This window comes from Amaranthus tricolor, chromosome 1 (genome assembly GCF_026212465.1).
Source record: "Amaranthus tricolor cultivar Red isolate AtriRed21 chromosome 1, ASM2621246v1, whole genome shotgun sequence".
Taxonomy (NCBI): Eukaryota; Viridiplantae; Streptophyta; class Magnoliopsida; order Caryophyllales; family Amaranthaceae; genus Amaranthus; species Amaranthus tricolor.
Genome location: NC_080047.1, coordinates 15991559 through 16012143, shown reverse-complemented (window position 1 = coordinate 16012143; position 20585 = coordinate 15991559). Strand labels below are relative to the sequence as shown.

Below are 20585 nucleotides of genomic sequence, written 5' to 3'. Positions count from 1 at the left end.
TCTTTATAACATTCTTTCTTATATCTTCTCTTCACTAAAATCTTACTAACTTAATACCTTTATTATTAATTAGTTGAAGAAATTCAAGAAAATGGAGCTTAGAACATTTTTTATTTAACTTAAATCATCATCATTTTGGAACATTATTGGTTTATTACTTTGGGTACTTAGTATCATTATTTTTAGAGTTTGGATTTATTTATTTTGTGAGTTTAGAAGATCATCATTATTTTGGAAATTTGGATTAATTATCTTTGGAGCATTATTATCTATGTTGGAGAGTCTTACTTCTTATTATTTTTCTAATTAGTACTTAGTACTAATCCTTGGTGTTAGTATGATATAACTTTTTACTCTACTCTTTTTGTGTAATTTTACACCTTATTTACTTTATAATATGCAAAGTATGAAATATGTTGATATGTTTTAATAGAAAGCTAGTTTAATGAAATTATGATCAAGATTATATTAAGTATGTGTATGCTAAAAGTACTTTTAGTATGTTAATTTAATAATCTTTGAACAAGTTTAGGAAGTTGGATGCAAAATTATATTCTAGTGATATTAAGTATAATTTATGTTTAAACTAGTGTTAGTATGTTTATGAGTTATTCGTTACATTCGGAATGCTATTACACTTAAGAATTTTGATGTTAGAATTTTTAATTTGTTAATATGTTTATGATAGTCTTTAAACTAGTTTATAAGGTATTAAGTTATTTTGTGAACATATTTTTTATTAAGTATGGTTATATTAAGAATGTTGTTATTGTACTTTTTTTTTAATATTAAAGTTTATCCTTAAAGTTATAGTACATTTCTAAGCTATTGTGTAAAGTTTCTTTTTTTTTTATTAGTTTTGTTAATATTTAAACCTAGCATTTACTATAATAAATTAAATGATGTTGTTTTTTAAGTGAAAAAGGCCCCAAAATATTCATAGGTCATTCGACCATTATCATATTAAAAAGAAAAAGAGTTTAATTTACTATTTTAAATTATTACAAGCTATTTTTGTGATAATATTAAAATGCAATCTAAAAAGATATTTTTTAAGAAATTTTTATAAGTTATTAAATATTAAAGTGGTTTTCTTGAATATATGAGATTTCATAATAAAAATTAACTTTTGTGACATTTAATTACTATTTAGTACAAAATATTTTATTTGCTAACTATATGACCAAATTTTATATAAAAAGATGTAAAAGTATTTTTAGTAAACTTGCCTCTTAACCTATGTGTGAAATATTGATTTTTGTGAAATTATAAGTTTTATTTGTTTTATAATTAGAATGTTGATTTTTGCAAATCTAATAAGTTTACTTGTTTTTCCAAACTTGAAATAATTAATTTTTTTGTGAACTTGTTGAATTTCGAAAACTTATCTAAAGGATGCAGCATTAGTGTGAATTTAGTGAGCTATTAAAATAAAGTTATAAATAAAATTTAATGTGTTAAAAATTATGTAATGAACATAAAAAGACATAAAGGTAAATAAATAAAATTAAAAAATATATTAAATAAATAAAGTTACCACCTAGGTTGGTCAAAGTCAAATTCAAAGTCAACTTGTAATAATAAAAATGTAATGTACTTGTGTGAATGAGTATTGATTAAATGACCCTGATAGTAAGGTAATGTCGAACTATGGACCGCATGTAAAATCCCAGCGTCTGTATTGGCCGGCACGTAAAATGCGGTGTAAGATAGGGGGTTCGCCACCTATCCTGTAGAGCTCGAGCATAATTGTATTGGAGTGATGACGACTCCCACCACAGTTAGGGTTTAGGACTACGATCCTCACCATGCCAGACCCTTACATATATCATGTGTCATATTGTTGTGCTTGTTGATCAGTGATAAACTTAATTAGTGTTGATCCTATGATGCATGGTACGGTTATGAGTATTAACCAAATGAATTTACTTAAGTGTTAAGTTTACTGAATTGTATAAGTGGCAGTAATGTACTCCTGTCAGGATTGAGGATGGTATCTTAATGACTTAAAAGTATGGAACAGAAAAAGAATATAGTAAAAGTATATAGAGGTGTCACTTAATTATAAGTTCGTACTTAAATTATTATTTTGTAAATGTAGCGTATAATTTTCGTATTTTGAGCTGAATAGGAAGTTATGCTCGATGTTAATCGTTGACCGATTGATTCAATCGGCTGTCATCCATATCATGGATGACAGCATTTTGCAGGATTTAGTTTCAGATTCTGATCCAGACTGCAGCAATTACTATTTATCGAGAACTTAGCAGTTGTTTGTACCTTATTGATGACTTGCTGTTGATGTATCTTTTTTTTCATTTTGAGCAAACAATATTTCTTATCAGATATAATATTTTACTTTTATTTTAAACAATTTCAGTTTTTATGATTTAAGAATTTTTAACAGTTTGACATTTTAAGACTTCTGCAATATTTTTGTATTAAATATTATTATTAAATGTTAATTATGTATCGAGATTGTCGCTTCTGTTACACGTTCAAAATTATAAAAGTAATAACTTTTTATTGTCTATAAATGATCAATTATCACTTAGAATCCTAGACTAATCAATAAACTAGTTGTAAAATTTATTATTACCGGCGTTGATTAGCTCTTGTCCAAAAAAAAAATCTGAAGAAAAAAAAGTAAACAATAACAATGTCGTTCTCAAAATCTCATTCAGTCATCACCTGTTGAATTTGTAGTTTTGCGCCTACCCCCTCGCCTCCTCACCACATCCAAAACCTCCATTTCTTTCTCTCTCCTTGCCTTCATTTGCTCCCCATTTCCCCTTCTTCATCCTTCCTTTCCATCTCTTTTATTTATCCAGAACCATAAATTAGGGTTTTTCTTTTCAAATCGCACACCTTTTTCTCTTACTTTTTCCCCTTTCTCTTTCACTTCCAGTCAAAATTGCTTCCAGTAGATCTGTCCTCCATTTTTTTCTAGCTCAAGCTTCCTGATTCTTCGCCATGTTTTGGAAGCTCACTGCCTTGTCTGCTTCATCGCCTGTAAGTTTCAACTTCCATTTTTAAAATCTAAATCCCGATTTTTTTTTTCCTTTTAACTTTGTTTGTTTATAGCTTAATAACCTCAAAATGTATCCAATTTTTGATCTGTTTGTTACAGTTTGCTTTTAAGCTTTCGAAGAACAATTTTTTAAAATTAGTGTTTTTAGTTTGCTTATTTTTTCCGATGACCATGTGGTTATGTTTGTATTTGGTGTACTTGGGATATTTAAATCTATAAAGTTGACTATAGTATTTGTTGGATGAGTGCTGAAGTGAAGTGGAGGAATCAAGTTTGTTTTTTTTTTTTTTTGTTTTTTTTTGTTTTCTTAGATTAACTATTGATGACTACCGTGTTATGAGCTATATCACTTCCTCTTCAATTTTTTGTTGGTTATTTGTATAGGTTTGATGGCATTCTTTTTGTTGGACCAAAGTCCAACGTTGGGCTTATAAGTAAATATTTATGTCATTATAATTAATTAAAATTATCTTTATACCCTACTTAAAGTGATCTAATTAAAGTTAAAGGGTTTGTGCTTAAATGTATCAATAGGTTGTGGGCCTTTAAATGTGTTGAGACTTATTTTATGATTGGGTTCTATGATGGGCTGAATGCCGGTCACAAGTTCCTAGGTTATACATATTTCTTTTCTCCTGTTATCCCGAGAAAATAAGAGTGATAACATAGAATCAGGTATTCAATTTTGTCTTGTAAGTTTGTTCTTCTAATTCAACATAATCGATCCCGTTTGTTAGTAATGGTATTCACCATTGTTTTGTCCCATCAAGTGATATCAGTAGCCTTTTTATGTCGAGTTTTAGGACAATTTATGTTGTTGCACCGTTTTTAATTGAATAATTTGGAATTTGAGTCATTATTATGTTCAGTAAGTTTTATTCAATTAATTTTTTTTTTCGTCTGTTGGAGAATCAACAATCAGAAATTGGTCTTTTTTTTCGAAAGATAAAGCTACAGGAATTACTCATGTTGCTTTCTTTTAAACCTAGGCCATAATTGTAAAATATATGGAGAATCAAATACAGTTTTTCTCATATGGCTTAATCGTTTTTTTAATAATAAATGTTTCCCCTATTGTTCAGGGAATTTAGTTTTTTTTTTTAAGGAAATTTAGTTGTTTTTTTAATTAAGTATCCATGTCGAATATGTAGGAGTATTGATTTTAATTAGTTTCCTATTTTTTTAGGGAAATTAGTTTTTATTTAAGTTTAAGATTAAGCATTCAGTTTGTTTTAAGGTCTTAGAATCAGTTAATATTATTATTTGGTCGATGTTTCCTATTTTTCAGGAAATTCGGTTTTTTTAGGTGTTGGAATCAATTTGTTGTTGGGTAATTGCCACGATTTGCCTAAGATTATTAAGCTCCTATTTTTTTTGGATTATGGTTTCTTCATCCACTTTTAATGGAGATGTTTTAGGAAATCAATTTGTTTTAAGCTTTGAGAAATACGGTTTTTTGAAATTATGTTTTTTCTAATTGCTCTCGTATTACAATAATTTTAAATTGTAAAAAGGGATATTCGGAATAATTAAAGTTTAAATATAGTATGCTTTTATATATACTGGAGGTAATTTAGTAGATACAATAAGTCGCCAAAGTGACCTCTTTTGTTGAAATTAAATTATTAACAGTATAAAAGGATAAATCTACAAAAATTATATTATTATCAATCGGCTCAAAAGAAGGTCCTTAATAATATATTTGTGTGAATTTTTTCGTGTGGTGATAAGCATGTGATAGTTATAAGGATTACGTATGATTATTTAATTGGCCCAAAGGAAGGTTTTATAATTGATGTGTTATTTATTATCAATGTTAGATTACTGCAACAAGCTGTCACTAAGAAGTTAGTATATTCTTCCAAAGATGGAATATTAATGAAAAACCGACATCTTGTAATGGAATGTTACTAAATTAAACTTATTATTATTGGTTTTAGAATTAAAGTTTGTGAGATTATTAAGTTTATTTTCTTGTTCTTTGTCAGTTTATCTAATCTTGTTAATATTACTTTCAACATCTATTTAATTCTTTATTAAATGGCACATATTTTAAAGAATGGAAAGAAAATCTTTCGATTGTTCTTGGAGTTATGGATCTCGACTTTGCGTTAAGGGTTGACTCTCCCACCCTAGTTACTGATTTGAGTACCTCTGATTAAAAGAGGGAGTTTGAAAGGTGGGAGAGATCAAATCGCATGTGTATGATGATTATCAAAAGGGCCATTTTTGAAGCATTCAGGGGTACAATGTCTGATGACATAACTATAGCTAAAGCTTTCCTTACGAATATTGAAAAATGGTTTGTCAAAAATGAAAAGGCTGAAATTGGTACAATTTTGATGACCTTAATTTCAATGAGATATAAAGGTAATGGTAATATTAGGAAGTACATAATGGAAATGTCTCATTTAGCTTCAAAACTAAAGACACTAAACCTGGAAATTTCTCAGGATCTAATAGTGTACTTGGTTTTGATATCTCTTCCTGCAAGTTTTAATCGGTTTAAGGTGAACTATAATTGTCAGAAAGAGACCTGGTCTCTGAATGAGCTCATCTCACACTGTGTATAGGAAGAGGAAAGGTTAAAGCTAGAAAAGACTGAAAGTGTTCATCTTGCCTTTACCTCAAAATCTAAAAAGAAAGGGCCACAAAAGAAAGAAGTTGCAGATAAGGATTCTCAAAAGAAACAACAAAAGGATAAATCAACCAATGTTGGAAATAAGGGTTGTTTCTTTTGTGGAAATCCTAATCACAGGAAGAAGCAATGCAACAATTACCACGCTTGGCGTGCTAAGAAAGGTATGCTTCTTAGTTTGGTTTGTTCTGAGGTTAATTCGGTTTTAGTGCCTAGACACACATGGTAGGTAGATTCTGGTGCAACTACTCATAGATGTGTGTCTTTGCATGGTTGTCTGAGTTGCCGAAAACCAAATGATGGTGAAAGATACATCTATGTAGGAGATGACAATACGGTTGAAGTAGAAGCAATTGGAAAGTTTAGATTATTGTTAAAGACTGGATTTTATTTGGATCTTAATGAAACATTTAATGTTTCGTCTTTTCGACGAAATTTGATTTCAATTTCTACTTTGGACAAATTTGGGTTTTCTTGTTCATTTGGAAATGGAATTTTCGGTTTTGTTTCATGATTCAAAATTGGTTAGTTCTGGTTCTTTATTGTTAAATGATAATTTATATACAATTGTATCTTTTGCTTCATATAATGAATCCTTGCGATTATCTTCGCGAGTAATATAAAAGAAAGGCAACTAATGAAAATTCAGCATCATTATGGCACTAGAGATTAGCCATATCTCCTAAAGGAGAATGGAAAAGCTTGTGTTTGATGGAATTTTAGGATCTTTAATTTTCATGCGTATTGAATGTATTAAGGGAAAACAAACCAATCAAAGGAGATATGATGCCAATAAGTCTTTAGATGTCTTAGAACTTATTCTCATAGATATTTGTGGTCCATTTCCAAGTCCTTCTTGGAGTGGACAACTATATTTTATCACGTTCATAGACGATTATTCAAGATATGACTATATATGTCTTATTCATGAAATGGCTCAATCACTAGACATGTTCAAAAATTATAAGGCTGAAGTTGAAAATCAACTTAACAAAAGGATTAAAGCCGTCAGATCTGATCGTGGGGGTGAATACTATGGTCGTTATGATGATTCAGGTGAACAACGTCCAGGGCCTTTTGCTAAATTTCTGGAGCAATGTGGTATCGTTCCTCAATGCACCATGCCTGGTACTCCAACTATGAATGGTGTTGTTGAGAAATGAAATAGGGCTTTTAAGAAATGGTAAGGAGCAGGATTAGTCATTTTATCTTACTAGAGTCACTCTGAGGAGAAGCAATTAAGACCGCAGCTTATATTCTTAATAGAGTACCGATAAAAGCGACTAATAATAAAACCCATATGAACTATGGACTGGCAAAAAAGCCGAGTCTAAATCATTTTCATATTTAGGGATGTCCAATTGAGGCACGGCCTTACAGGCCTAATGAAAAGAAATTGGATTCCAGAACAATAAGTTGTTATTTTGTTGGATACTCTGAAAAGTTAAGGGGGTTTAAGTTTTATGATCCTAAAGCTAAATCTTTTTTTTAGATGATAATGCTAGGTTTCTTGAAGATGTCGATTTTGTGGAGGGAGATACAGTTAGAAACATTGTTTTTGAAGAAGAGAATATCATTGTTCCTCGAGATGTCATTGGTATTGAATCGATTCCCACATCGGTCATTACTTATGACGCAGTTCAAAACAATGTTGATGGAGAACCTCCCAGAGAATAAACTCTCGCTCCTCAAGAAGTTGTGCCATTAAGAAGGTCCACTAGAGAGAGAAGAAGTGCATTGCCAAATGATTACATTGCATATCTTCAAGAACATGAAAGTTCTACCTCTCCAGAGTGGATAGATGTTGGAAAAGACGAGTTTGAACACATTGTAATGGAAGATGACCCAGTCAACTTTCATCAAGCTATGAAAAGTGCAAATTCTCAGAAATGGCTTGAAGCCATGAATGAGGAAATGCAATCCATGAAGGACAATGATGTTTGGGATCTCGTCGTATTACCAGAAGGTATAAAACCTATTGGTAATAAATGGATATTTAAAACCAAAAAAAGGATTCAAATGGCAATGTGGAGAGATTTAAAGCTCGTTTGGTAGTGCAAGTTTTTACACAAAAGGAAGGCATTGATTACATAGAGACTTTCTATTCGGTTTCTTCAAAAGCTCTTTGAGGATAATAATGGCATTGCTAGCACATTTTGATCTTGAGTTACATCAGATGGATGTAAAGACAGCGTTTCTCAATGGTAATATTGATGAGACAATTTATATAAAACAACCTGAAAACTTTGCGGTGGGTGACCCAAAGTAGATGGTTTTTAAACTTATGAAATCCATCTATGGACTCAAGCAGGCGTCTCGTCAATGGTATTTGAAGTTTCATCAAGTGATACTCTTATTTGGTTTCGAGATGAATTTTCTTGATGAGTGCATTTACCACAAGTTTTAGTGGAAGGAAATACATTTTTCTAGTTTTGTATGTTGATGACATATTGCTTGCAAGCAATGATATAAGCTTTTTGCGTGAAACTAAGAATCTTTTATCAAAGAATTTTGAGAATGGTGACACCTCTTTTGTATTAGGTATTAAATTACATCGAGATCGTTCTCGAGGTATTCTTGGGTTATCACAAGAGAGTTAATATCGAAAATGTGTTAAAAAAGGTATGGCATGCAAAACTACAAACTAGGAGATACCCCTGTGGCTAAAGGAGACAAATTAAGTCTTGATCAGTGCCCCAAGAATGAATTTGAGAAAAAGGAAAAGGAAAATATTCCTTATGCTTCAGCAGTAGGGAATTTAATGTATGCTCAAGTTTGCACTCGTCCAAATATTGCATACATAACAGGGGACGTTATTTAAGCAATCCAGGATTAGAATATTGGAGAGCAATTAAAAGGTGTCTTACATTAAATACAAAAGACAAAGACATATATGCTCACATATAGGAGGTCAAATAAGCTCGAGATCATTAAGTATATTGACTTCGATTTTTCAAAATTTTATCACGATGCTGCGTATAGTGGATTCTTTACAAAGAGCACTTGAGATATTTTGTGACAAAGATTCCGCTGTGAAATTTTCTAACAACAATAAGAGTTCGAGGAAGTCAAAGTTTGTGGCTCTCAAATTCTAGGTTGTAAAGGAAAGAATTCAGGGTAAAGAATTGTCAATTACACATATGGTCCAAACTTTATGATTGCAGATCCGCTGTCCTAGGCGTTACCACCCAAGCGGTTTCTTGAGCTTTTAGCTCATATGGGTGTTGTTTCTACTATGGAGGATGTTCAGTTTTTAGTGGGAGTTTGTAAGTTTAATTTATTGAACATGTGTTGACATTTTAGTTATAAAGTTTTCTGCAAAAGTTAAGTTATGACAAAATTTTGGTTTTATACCCTGATTATGTTTTTGGTAATAATTTGATCTCACTATTAAAGTGGACCAGTTGGATACGGACATGTTAAGATCACATTGCATGTTGTTTCCATGCTACCCGTCCACTACATGATCTATGTCATTCTTTTGTGTTGGTATTATGATCAATGAGGTCTAGTTGCCACAAATGTAACAAAGACAACTTTGGTCTATGCTAATATGATTGATGGACGAGATTGGTTTTTGATACATTGTAGTTTTGACAGTATGTTTGAGCTCAAATTTGGTTTTGTAATGATACAAGTTTATGCAATTTTTACATATAGCCCAAGCAGGAGATTGTTGGACCAAAGTCCAACGTTGGGCTTATATGTAAATATTTATATGTCATTATAATTAATTAAAACTGTCTTTATGCCCTACTTAAAGTGATCTAATTAAAGTTAAAGGGTTTGAGCTTAAATGTATCAATAGATTGTGGGCCTTAAATGTGTAGAGACTCGTTTTATGACTGGGTTCTATAATAGGTCGAATACCAGTCACAAGTTATTATATATATAGCAGTTATGGTCCCTAGCTTATACATATGTATTTTCTCTTGTCATTCCATTATCAGAGAAAATATGAGTGATAACATAGAATCGGGTATTTTTCAGTTTTGTCTTTTAAGTTTGTTCTTCTAATTCAACATAATCGATCATGTTTGTTAGTAATGGTATTCACCATTGTTTTTTCCCATCATCTTTCATTTTATTTCCATCAATTTACTTGTTGAATGTGAACACCTGAATATGTTATGATATAATTCTCTTCCAAAATTAGAAATGGAAAGGGAGGATGTGTCGGTTCAACTTGAAATAAGATAGATTCATATTCCTTACAAGAGGTTCAAACTTTCCATTTTCTTTCTATTTCAACTTTGTCCAAGATTAAGAAACTAAAGTGAACCAAGAATTTATGCTTTTAATAATATTTATTTTAATAATAAAAAAAAATAATAATATTAAGGAAAAAATTGACATTAATAATCAACATTTCTCTTATTCGCCGTGAATAATCCCAACTTTAGATTATTTTCTTATAATCCTACATTTTCGTCGTAATCAAACTTTTGTCTTAGTTTGTTGGTGCATACCTTATTATTTCCTATTATTAGTAATATGGTATGTTGTGGGTAAATGTATGGCAAAGGTTAAATTATTAGAAAATAATTCAAATATGGTATTATTCATATGGATGGGTGAACTGTTAGACTATTAATGTCAATTTTTCCGAGTAATAATAATAATAATAATAATAATAATAATAATAATAATAATAATAATAATAATAATAATAATAATAATAATAATAATAATAATAATAATAATAATAATAATAATAATAATAATAATAATAATAATAATAATAATAATAATAATAATAATAATATAATTATTATAATAATGATAATAATAAAATAATAATAGACCCTAGATATAATCTAAAATCCATGATAAAAGATAAGCTCTTATGACAAAAGATAATCTTGTCAAATGTGGTACTACAAAGTGCCAAACTTCCATATTCGTTATTAGTTACATTGTTAGAGTGATAGATTTTTATGGGAAACACAATCGCTTACCACTAGTTGAGTCTTTATAGGTGATGGGTGGTACTTCTTTATCCATTAAAGTTTGCCAACATATTCAATTTCTACATCTCCAAAATGGAATATGATATTTTGTATCCATTTTTGGATCTCAATTTACTCAAACCGCCTACATATTATGTTTTCTCTTGGAATGATTTTGGAGCGGAACTTTCAATTAAGAGGTTCCTTATAAAGCAACAAGTTGGATGACTCTTAAGTGTTTTTTCTCTTATAGCCTTGTTTTCTTGCAAATAGCCAATGATGATCACACCGGGGGTTGGGGTTCGGGGAGGGAACTTATGATTTGTAGTTTAGGCTAGTACTCTATAAAAATCATGATAACCTTTTAACATCACGCTTTAACCATTGTAAAAGCTAAACTTTGTCTCATGATTTAAGAGATCAAGTACCCTAGAGTGGTGTTAGATTTTGTTTGAGCTCAAAATTGGGTAAATCCTAATTGTAATTATTAATTATGACGAATAATGGACTTAGAGGAGGACCTTGTTCATTAATATGTGTGTGTAAATGTAGCATAATACATAATTTAATTTGATACAGGATTTGGGGATAGGAGCATAGGGCATTTCACAATGTATTATAATTCCATGAATCTTTTTCATTTGATGTGAACTTGGAGAATTATGAGAGATGAATTCAATTGGCAATTCGCTACTTAGGTTGTATAGTTGTATTAAAACAAGTGTGTCACATGGCGCAAGCATCTGATAGGTTTTTTTTGTTTATAACTTTGTAACATGCATGGATTTAGGCTACATAGGTAACTTTGTAACATGCATGGATTTAGGCTACATAGCGACACGACGTTTACCCGACCTTGTAATTGAACTCGCTTTGACCTATTATTTCAATTATGTAAAAAGGAACTTGTACATAAGATTGGATTTTGAATCGACCCGTTTTTGGCCCGAAGACTCGAATGAACACCTCTACTTGCTATTTTGTTAATGTTTTTTTGTTACTGTAACTTGCACACCATAAAACATAAAACCATTCAAGTGGTCTTGCAACCTCGTTACCAAATCTCCTATGCTTTTGTCTTTAATAGCTATTTCAAGTTACCTTAGCTCTTTTAGCATGAGGATTCATTCACTTAGACATGCCTTGATTGATTACCTTGTGTTCGAATTCTTTTATATGTATATGTATATGTATATATAATCACATGAAATGTTTGTTTTATACTTTCTCTTACTTTTTTCTTTCCTTATCTATTTTCAAATATTCCATTCCATTTTATAAGTTTTCTAGTGCTTATTTAATCTCAAGTACGAAATATATCAAATGATGGAAGGTTTAATTATTGAGGGATTAGTTTGGTTGAGATCAACTTTGATCATGAGCATGAGTTGTTGTTCCTTGGTTTGGTAGATTACGCAATGTATTGTTCTACATGGGTTAGTATTTATCTGTTCAATTTTCTTTTTTACTAGAGTTGTCATTTGTTGGAGGCTCTTTAATCTCTTGATAGTTGATACTTTTTGATCCTTCCATGCCTTTTCTAATGGTTGACACTACTGTTTAGTTGTGTTCTATTTAATACTTGCTTCTATCCACTTCAAGTGTTATTTTGGGATTTGCATAATTTATCAATCTCTCTTAGTTTATATTTTATAGTAATCTATAAGTTAAAGCATGACCAGATTGGATCTTGTTTGATTTGTCTCACTGTAAATTTTATTACTATCAACCTTTTTATAATTTTTAATTTTTAAGTTTGAACAATTAGATATTAAGTATTGAATTATTGTATTCTCAAGCGTGTATAAGCAAATGAGACACATGAAGTGAATAGGAGGGAGTATACAATTTGATATAACAATAAAATAAGGACATTATAGAATTTTCTATTGTAAGAAATGCTAAATGTTTATATGTCTATCAAAAGTATGTTTTTGCACAAGTATTCTGGATCTTCCCTATTAGTGGTTTGGTTTTTGTAAAAAAGAGTAGTTTACTTATTGTTTACTTGTACTTTCCAATGCCATTGCTGAGAAACAAGTAGGAGTTCAAAAAATAGTTGTTTAAATATCTTATATATTTTGTATCTTACTCGCTTCTTATGGATCCAATGCTACCTACTCTTTTCATAAGGTTGTTGACCTTAACATCTCTTTTGAAGGTTGAGGCGATATTAGACAAAGACAATTTCACTTTAGAAGAGCTATTGGATGAAGAAGAAATGATCCAAGAATGCAAAGCTTTGAATAGTCGTTTGATTAACTTGTAATTAATTTTTCTTGGTGTTATATTTCTTTTTTCCATTATTTTTTTATCTGTTATTGCTCTTATTTGTAGTTGATATTGTTTCTCTGGTCGAAATTACTAAGTGCGGAAGTGTTTCTTTTTTGATTTGTAAAAATTTTCCTCAAGCCTACGGGACAGAGCTCAAGTGGAACAGCTACTACGATATATTGTAGAAGAACCTTCAGAGGATGCTGACAGCAAACGCACCTTTAAGTATGGCACTATACCTGATGTTTTAAATGAATGCATTAGATGTTTTATAAAAAAATAGTTTGATTTGGTGTGGGGATTGGGTTTTCCAAATGTTCAAGTTTAGTCATTTCTTCTATAAAGCTTTTGGATGCATGAACAAATGTCCTTGGTTTAATTTTTCAGTATTCACAGCAGCTATTGTCTTCATGAACTTATATTTCCCCTTCAAAAGCAATGCATAATCTTTAAAATATCTTATCCTATATTTTATTTATTGATGCTACTTGATGACTTCAAATAAAGTTGTATTCACTTTCTTATAGTTTGAAGTATCATGATTTTAAAGTTCACATATGAACTTTGTTGAACTTGAGATTTGGAATTACTTTATAGTAGGAATGAAATGTTAGTTTGTACACCTTTCTTAGAGGTGTGCAAACCCAACCTTAATTGACTTGCATGCCCAAAATTAACAAAGGGGACCGAGTTGACAAAATATAACCTTAAATCTGAGACTAAAGTTGATCCATAACCAAATTTAACCTAGCTGAGCCAAAACGTACTCGATCGGAATAATAGGAACCAAACTCGAATTTATTATAGGAACCAAACTCAAATTTTTCTGAGAAGTCCGAAACTAAACCTAATAGCTACTTGTGATGCGATACAATCATATTCATAAGTGTGATAAACATATATGATATAGTCTGGTTTAATGAGAGTTAATTTAATTTTGTTTGATCAAACTTAGTTCATTATGGTTGAGTTTGACTTTAATGCTTCGAAGTTGGTTATGTAATTTTGGTTTCATTTGAACACATAGTTTAATACAATCTAATTAGTATTATATGAAATAATGTATTTGCATTTGATCAAACTATGTTTAATTTACTCAACCCAAAATTGGACTTTGCTGTGAACTTCAAGCAAGCCCATTTTGATATGTTGATCATCTAAGAAACGGAGGTAGTATTGCAAGTGGAGCTTAGTTTGATTCCAATATGTCTAATGTTGCCATTGTTAAAAAGTGTCCTTTTAGGTATGTGAAATTTATTTCATTTAAATGGTGTTCATTACTTGCTTGAAAAGGGTCTTAAGGCTAACGAATGTAAATAATGTAAATAATGTAAGGATCATTGAGCACTTGAAGTCTCATAATAAAGTTTTTTTTTGCTCTTTTTATGAATTGCAGGTTTCCATTTGTAGCGTCGGAGGTTTTTACATGTGAAATCGACGTCATTCTAAGAACATTAGTGGAGGAGGAGGAGGTAAAGGCTTCTACAAAATAATAATTTTGCAGTGATCATACCTTGACCTAATAATAGCTTAGCACAATGGCTGTATCTTATGTACTGATTTCTGTTGCTTGTCAGATGATGGACTTGCTTTTCTCCTTTTTGGTACCCGAACGACCACACAGCGCCTCACTTGCTGGGTATTTTAGCAAAGTATGTTAGAAAAGTCTCCTATTAGGTTGATGTTCTTATGGGTACTGTTGTAGTCTTTGCACTTGTAGCTGACGTGTTGTTTCCATTTTGGCATAATAGGTTGTTGTGTGCCTCATGCTGAGGAAGACAGTTCCACTCATGAATTATGTTCAAGTATGTTTTATTAATCAAGGCTTTCAATCTTTTTCTTAAACTTTAAACTAGAGTTTGTCATGAAACTATTGCTACCATAGAACACCAATAAGGTCATCACTCATCTATGGTTCACTATTAACTTTTAAAGTGATTTCCTTTTTTGGGGGTGCATCTTCCATGCCTTGCTTAAATTTTTTATTTGTGTAATTTTTGCTGCCTCTTAAAATGGCTCATTTAATTATATGCACTTATTATGTGGAGCTGCAAATAATTTTTTAAATTAAAGAGTCAATCACAAAAGACCTCTTAGTTATTACAATTGTTAGTGGCATTGGGGTAATCAGTAATGGACTGATAGTGATTATTGCTGCCTCTTACTTTGGTGGTTGGATATTATAACGAGGTTTCCAAAAACTCTGATTCGTTTCTCATTTCTGTACTATCTTTTGTCTTCCAAATTAGTTTCCTTCTATTGAAATAGAAAATAGCTTTAGTTTGCATCTATGTGAAAGTTTTGTTTTTACTTATCTCTTGGTTCAACAGGCGCACCAAGATGTTTTTCAGCAGCTGGTCGATTTGATTGGAATCACTTCCATTATGGAGGTCAGTTGATACTTTGATTTCATAGTTTTGTTAGTTTGGTGCTTGTGATCTTAGTGGATGATTTGTGGACTATTGGTTTCTGTACAGGTCTTAGTTCGACTCGTTGGTGCTGATGATCATGTTTATCCCAATTACATGGATGTTATGCGATGGCTGGCTGAGAGTAATTTGCTGGAGATGATAGTTGATAAACTGAGCCCTTCTGTAAGTTTTTTTTTGTTTTTTTTTTTGTGTTTTTTTTTTAATTATTTTATTCTTTTCCAAACTCTCAATGTGGACAACTTTCATGTAGCTTCTTCTAGTGTTTAAAGATGTGTCATTAACTCATGTGCATTCCTGTTCTTTTCAATGTTAATTGTGCAACATGATTTTGATTTCTTTTCATGTTTTATTTCGCCTTTTTTTTTTAATTTTTTTTTTATTTTTTTTTATTTTTATAATTCTCTACTTGCTCTGTTTTACTCTATAAAGCACCTTTGTTTGTCACTGTTGATTTTTACAATCAAGATCCTTGTAGTTGTGAAATGTACTTAGTTGTCCATTGTGGAATGACCTTAATTGGCATTTAACCTAACTTTGAATTTGTTTATTGGACTTATTTTGTTAAGCTGAAAAGAATGATGCCATGTTGTATAGTAGTTTCGGTCTATTATTTTTTTTCTTTTCTTTGTGCTGATGAACACTTTTTCTTGTTATCCTCTAAATGCTCAGTGCCCACCTGAGGTTCAGGCTAATGCAGCAGAAACACTGTGCGCTATTACTCGGAATATGGGATCTCCACTTGCAACAAAACTTTCTAGTCCCGGGTTAGTATATCTATTCTATTTCTTCATGTATAGTTAGCTCTACTTTATGTACCTCTGTCTTCCGCTTTGGTGTTGTACAATATAGATAAAGGGATAGAACATAAGAGTGATTTTGGAAGAGTCGAGAGAAAAAGTAAGAAGTTAACTTCAAAAGGCGAGTTCGGAGTTCTTGTGTGAAATCCTTTTAGGATGGAGGGAGTAGTTATATTAGAAAATACAAAGCAGTAAATGGGGTGCAATTCGTGTTTTACGCAGTTTTGTTGCAAGGATCTTTGCTCATGCGCTTGAAGACTCCTCAACGAAGTCTGGTCTAGTCCATTCCCTGTCTGTATGTATATCTTTATTGGATCCAAGAAGATCGACTTCTTCTTTGTTGTATCACTCTTTTCGTGGACAACATATGTACGAGGCACCTATTGCTGTAAACCCTGAGACTGTGAGCGCAATGTTACCTAAACTTGGTTAGTATTATATCTTTGCTTTATTATTACATTATGTTGGTGTTCTGCTGTTATGCTGTATCCTCAACTTTTATTGCATAAATAAGTGAGAACTGAGAGGTCCTTTTTTATAGCTTTATTTCTTCATTGCTTCCTTAGAATTACGAGATTTCCACTCGATTCAGTCTCTTTTTGTTGCTAACTTATACTTGTATGTTCTATGAGTTTTTAATGTTTTGATGTGTTGCAGGTGATTTGTTGAAGCTTTTGAATGTGAGTTCTGATGAGAAGATCCTACCGACTCCATATGGTGAACTAAGACCACCTCTAGGAAAACATCGACTTAAGGTCTATTTCTCTCTAGCTTTCTCTCGGGAGGATACTTGTTCAACCACTTATAAGATATCGTCTTGAGCATCTTAATCTATAAAAAAACTAAAGAGCCACAATAGTTTTTTACTTGTGGGTTTCAATACGAAAGAACTATTACCAAAATAACTAATAACTTGAAAAGAAAGTGATCACGAAAGTTTTGTATGGTTTACTCTAATTGGACCTTGAACATGACCCTTTTTTAATGTACTATATGGAGTATTTTGTCGCTCTTATTTTTAGAGTACCAGCAACTATCACAGCCATTTATCGTTTTCATCTAATGGTTGGGTAGAAGAATGAGCTTGGTATGGAAGATTGTGATTAAGACTACATGATGGACATGGATTCTCAGTGGGTTCAACCCTACATTTCTTATAATTAAGGACAAAGCTACATTGGTGCCGGGGGAGGCCGGGCCCCCTTTGCCGAAATGCGATCCTTTGTATTTTTAACTTTTGGCTCCCTTACTAATCTAAGATATATAGCTCATAGAATGCAAAAATATAACAAAATTTACAATAGCTCAATGGTTGGAGTAACACATTTTGGAACCTAAGGTCAAGGGATCAAATCCTAATAACTATAATTTTTTAATAAACTAATAAATTTATATTATAATGTCATTACTCTTTATCATTTATAATTTTGCATTTATCCTTTTTAGTGTGTGTATATATTTTTGCTATTTTAATTTCAATAGTTTTTTTTTGGAGATTTACTAGGCAAATATATGAAGTCAAAAACACTTGATTTTTTTCAAAAGGGATAATTATAGGGAAGCTTCAATTCCGTTTGTTGAATATGATATTTGCTTTGCTTCAAGTTTATTTCAGTACATTATTTTAAATTTTTTAGATTTTTGACTAGTTTTTATAAGGAATAATTTGTGAATTACAACATTAAAATTTAACACTTTTGCAAATTACAGCCTCAATGTTTATTTTTTGCAAATTACAGCCATCAAATATTAAAGTTTGCAGGTTCAGGCCAAAACACAAAATTCCGACCATTTTGGTGGTTGAAATTTTAGGTTAAGTGGTCAAAGTTTTGTGTTTTTGGCCTGGACTTGTAAACTTTGATACTTTAGTGGCTGTAATTCGCAAAAAATAAACATTAAGACTGTAATTCGCAAAAGTCCTAAACTTTAAGGTTGTAATTCGCAAATTATTCTTTTATAAGCTAAATAATTTGCTAGTATATCAACTATTTGGCGCCCCCCTTATTTCAAAATTCTGGCTTCGCTACTGCTTATAAGTAGTGGTGTCTTAATTGTTTGCCCAGCTTCAGTGAATATTTGGTCATGGTTTTTATTTTCTCTCTCGAAGTTGGGAATGTGAATCCCATCGATCACACTTGAGTTATTTTCCCTTAATCGACAGATTGTTGAGTTCATTGCTGTTTTGTTGAAAGCTGGTAATCAAGCTGCGGAAGACGAATTTGTGAACTCTGGAACCATTCAAAGAGTCTTAGATCTCTTTTTTGAGTGAGTTGCAAATGCTGCTTGGTCTTTTAAACTCAATGTAGTGCAAAGATGTAATCTGTGTGTGTTGATGTTGATACTGTTGTAATTAATTTAATAGGTACCCATACAATAATGCGTTACATCATCATGTTGAAAGCATAATTTCATCCTGCTTGGAGAGTCGGAATGATACAGTTACAGATCATGTTTTCAAAGATTGTGGTTTGATTAAAAAGCTTCTTGATGCCGATAGGAATCCCATGCTTTCTGGCGATATTAAACTGGTAAATAAATTACAATGCTTTTGCTAGTAACTTTTTTTCAATCACCCATAACATATAACTTTTTGTCCAAATCTACTAATGTTTGAACAAACCATTATAATGAGTTTTGTTAGGTGTTTCAAATTAATGTTTTCAGCATACAAGTTTTTTTAACAGTCTTTTGTAATACATCATTAGAGATATTGGTGGTCAAAGTTTGATTAAAGTCAAATGTTGCGAGTATAAAATATAGGAGGAAGTTTTTGGAGGTGTACTTCTATCCTGTACTATTTCCAAAAGGATATTGCTAGTTTTGCTCATCTGTGAAAACACACGCTGGAAATCAAGTTGCCAATGAATTGAATAAGTAAACTAACATGAATAAGGAATTATAATTGTAGGTTTGTAGCAGTTTCGTAAATAATTTTTTCGGATTTAATTGAAAGACCTGTACATAATCTGCTGATGTTTAGACATCACCATGAGTCCATGACTGTTACCGCAATTTTTGTTCTATGAAGGGAAGGTTTCCTAGGGAACCTAACTATATTGCTTTCTAAATGTAGACGTATGCAAACATTTTTCCACTTCTTGGGCAACATTAATGGATCTGCGGTGTGATCATTTTTCAAAAAGTTGACATGTTTTGGTGTTTTGGATATATTGTTCCTCGTCTTAGTAATGCCAGATCCCGTCTTAACTGGAAAACCAAATTCCTCTTTGCACAACTCACCTAGGATTACTCGACTAGTTTATGTGCATATGCGGAAGCTTTGTTCCCATATATATTCAGTTCATTTTTTTGAAGTTTATCATTTTTATGGTCTTTTCTACGCAACATAAGTTTGGATTGGAGTATTAAGAGCTCTAGCGGAAAGTTCTAGTTACTGAAATATAGTGGAAAGCTGTCCATTTTTGGTTTACGTTTCTCTGTGCTATATTATATTGTAGCCAACAATACCTGCTGCTGATAAGAAGCATCCGAGGGCCGGTAATCTTGGACATATAACTCAAATTGCTAACAAGATAGTTCAGCTTGGACAAGGCAACAAAAGCATCCAACCATATATTCAGGTATAGCCTATGGATTTATTTTGAGAATGAGGATTGAGAGCCATAAACCCGGCAGATTATGTGCATGCCCTTGTAATCAATTGATTTCTTTACCTTGTTCCTGCTACAATCATATTGAATTTGCTTGTTCATATTACTGGATTGTAGGAAAACAGTGAATGGAGTGATTGGCATGCTACAGTGTTGCACGAAAGAAATGTGATAGGAAATGTTTACCGCTGGGCTTGTGGGTATGTAAGCAACTTATTTTATCTTGCTCGAAAAAACTTTTGAAAGTGCTCTCTCTCGCTCACACACAAGTAAATTCAGACTACCTTCAATCTTTAATTCAACTTCTAGCAATTGTGACATTTCTGTTATGCCTGGGTTTAAATTTACCCAACAACTTCATTGAAACATAAATCTGATGGCTTACAACACAAGTCAATTAACATGTTTTATTTACCCACAAATGCCGAACTACCCAGCTGACTCACTCTTTGCAAGACTTGCAGATTTCGCTAGACTTCTGATGCAAGATCAGAACACTCGTTAGTATTGGGTGCCGACGCAGCTCAGCGTACGAAATTTTCCAGCTAACGCATCTCCAATCCAGCCTCTTGTACACAGTCATAACAGACCTCTCTAGCACATGCTTATGTGCATACAAACTATTCCTCATGGATGCGCACCCCTTCCCTACCATATGAACCATCAAAACCATCTTTGTGGTGTAGCTCCGGATGTACAAGCCGGGTTATACACACTTGGATTGATGAGCACACGTCTACGATTGAGAGGGATTAGGGTTTGAGACTGTGTTTAAGGTTTAAAGATGTGTTTGAGGATTAAGGATAGTTTAATTAGGCTTAGGGTATAATCATTAGGGAAAGCGTGTGTATTG

At 31.8% G+C, this 20585-nt stretch overlaps 1 protein-coding gene across 1 annotated transcript in view; it reads left to right on the top strand.

The window, feature by feature from the left end:
- The first annotated feature begins 2582 nt into the window (after positions 1 to 2582).
- LOC130805885 (uncharacterized) overlaps positions 2583 to 20585 on the top strand; it is a 28823-nt gene continuing 10820 nt past the window's right edge. The window contains exons 1-15 of the mRNA XM_057670709.1: positions 2583 to 3012; positions 12780 to 12883; positions 13031 to 13117; positions 14289 to 14364; positions 14470 to 14544; positions 14644 to 14697; positions 15223 to 15282; positions 15370 to 15486; positions 15994 to 16088; positions 16344 to 16549; positions 16779 to 16876; positions 18283 to 18386; positions 18484 to 18649; positions 19580 to 19702; positions 19850 to 19932. Of these exons, the coding sequence (XP_057526692.1) occupies positions 2974 to 3012; positions 12780 to 12883; positions 13031 to 13117; positions 14289 to 14364; positions 14470 to 14544; positions 14644 to 14697; positions 15223 to 15282; positions 15370 to 15486; positions 15994 to 16088; positions 16344 to 16549; positions 16779 to 16876; positions 18283 to 18386; positions 18484 to 18649; positions 19580 to 19702; positions 19850 to 19932 (1487 nt within the window). The 5' untranslated portion in view covers positions 2583 to 2973. The remainder of the gene's footprint in view (positions 3013 to 12779; positions 12884 to 13030; positions 13118 to 14288; positions 14365 to 14469; positions 14545 to 14643; positions 14698 to 15222; positions 15283 to 15369; positions 15487 to 15993; positions 16089 to 16343; positions 16550 to 16778; positions 16877 to 18282; positions 18387 to 18483; positions 18650 to 19579; positions 19703 to 19849; positions 19933 to 20585) is intronic.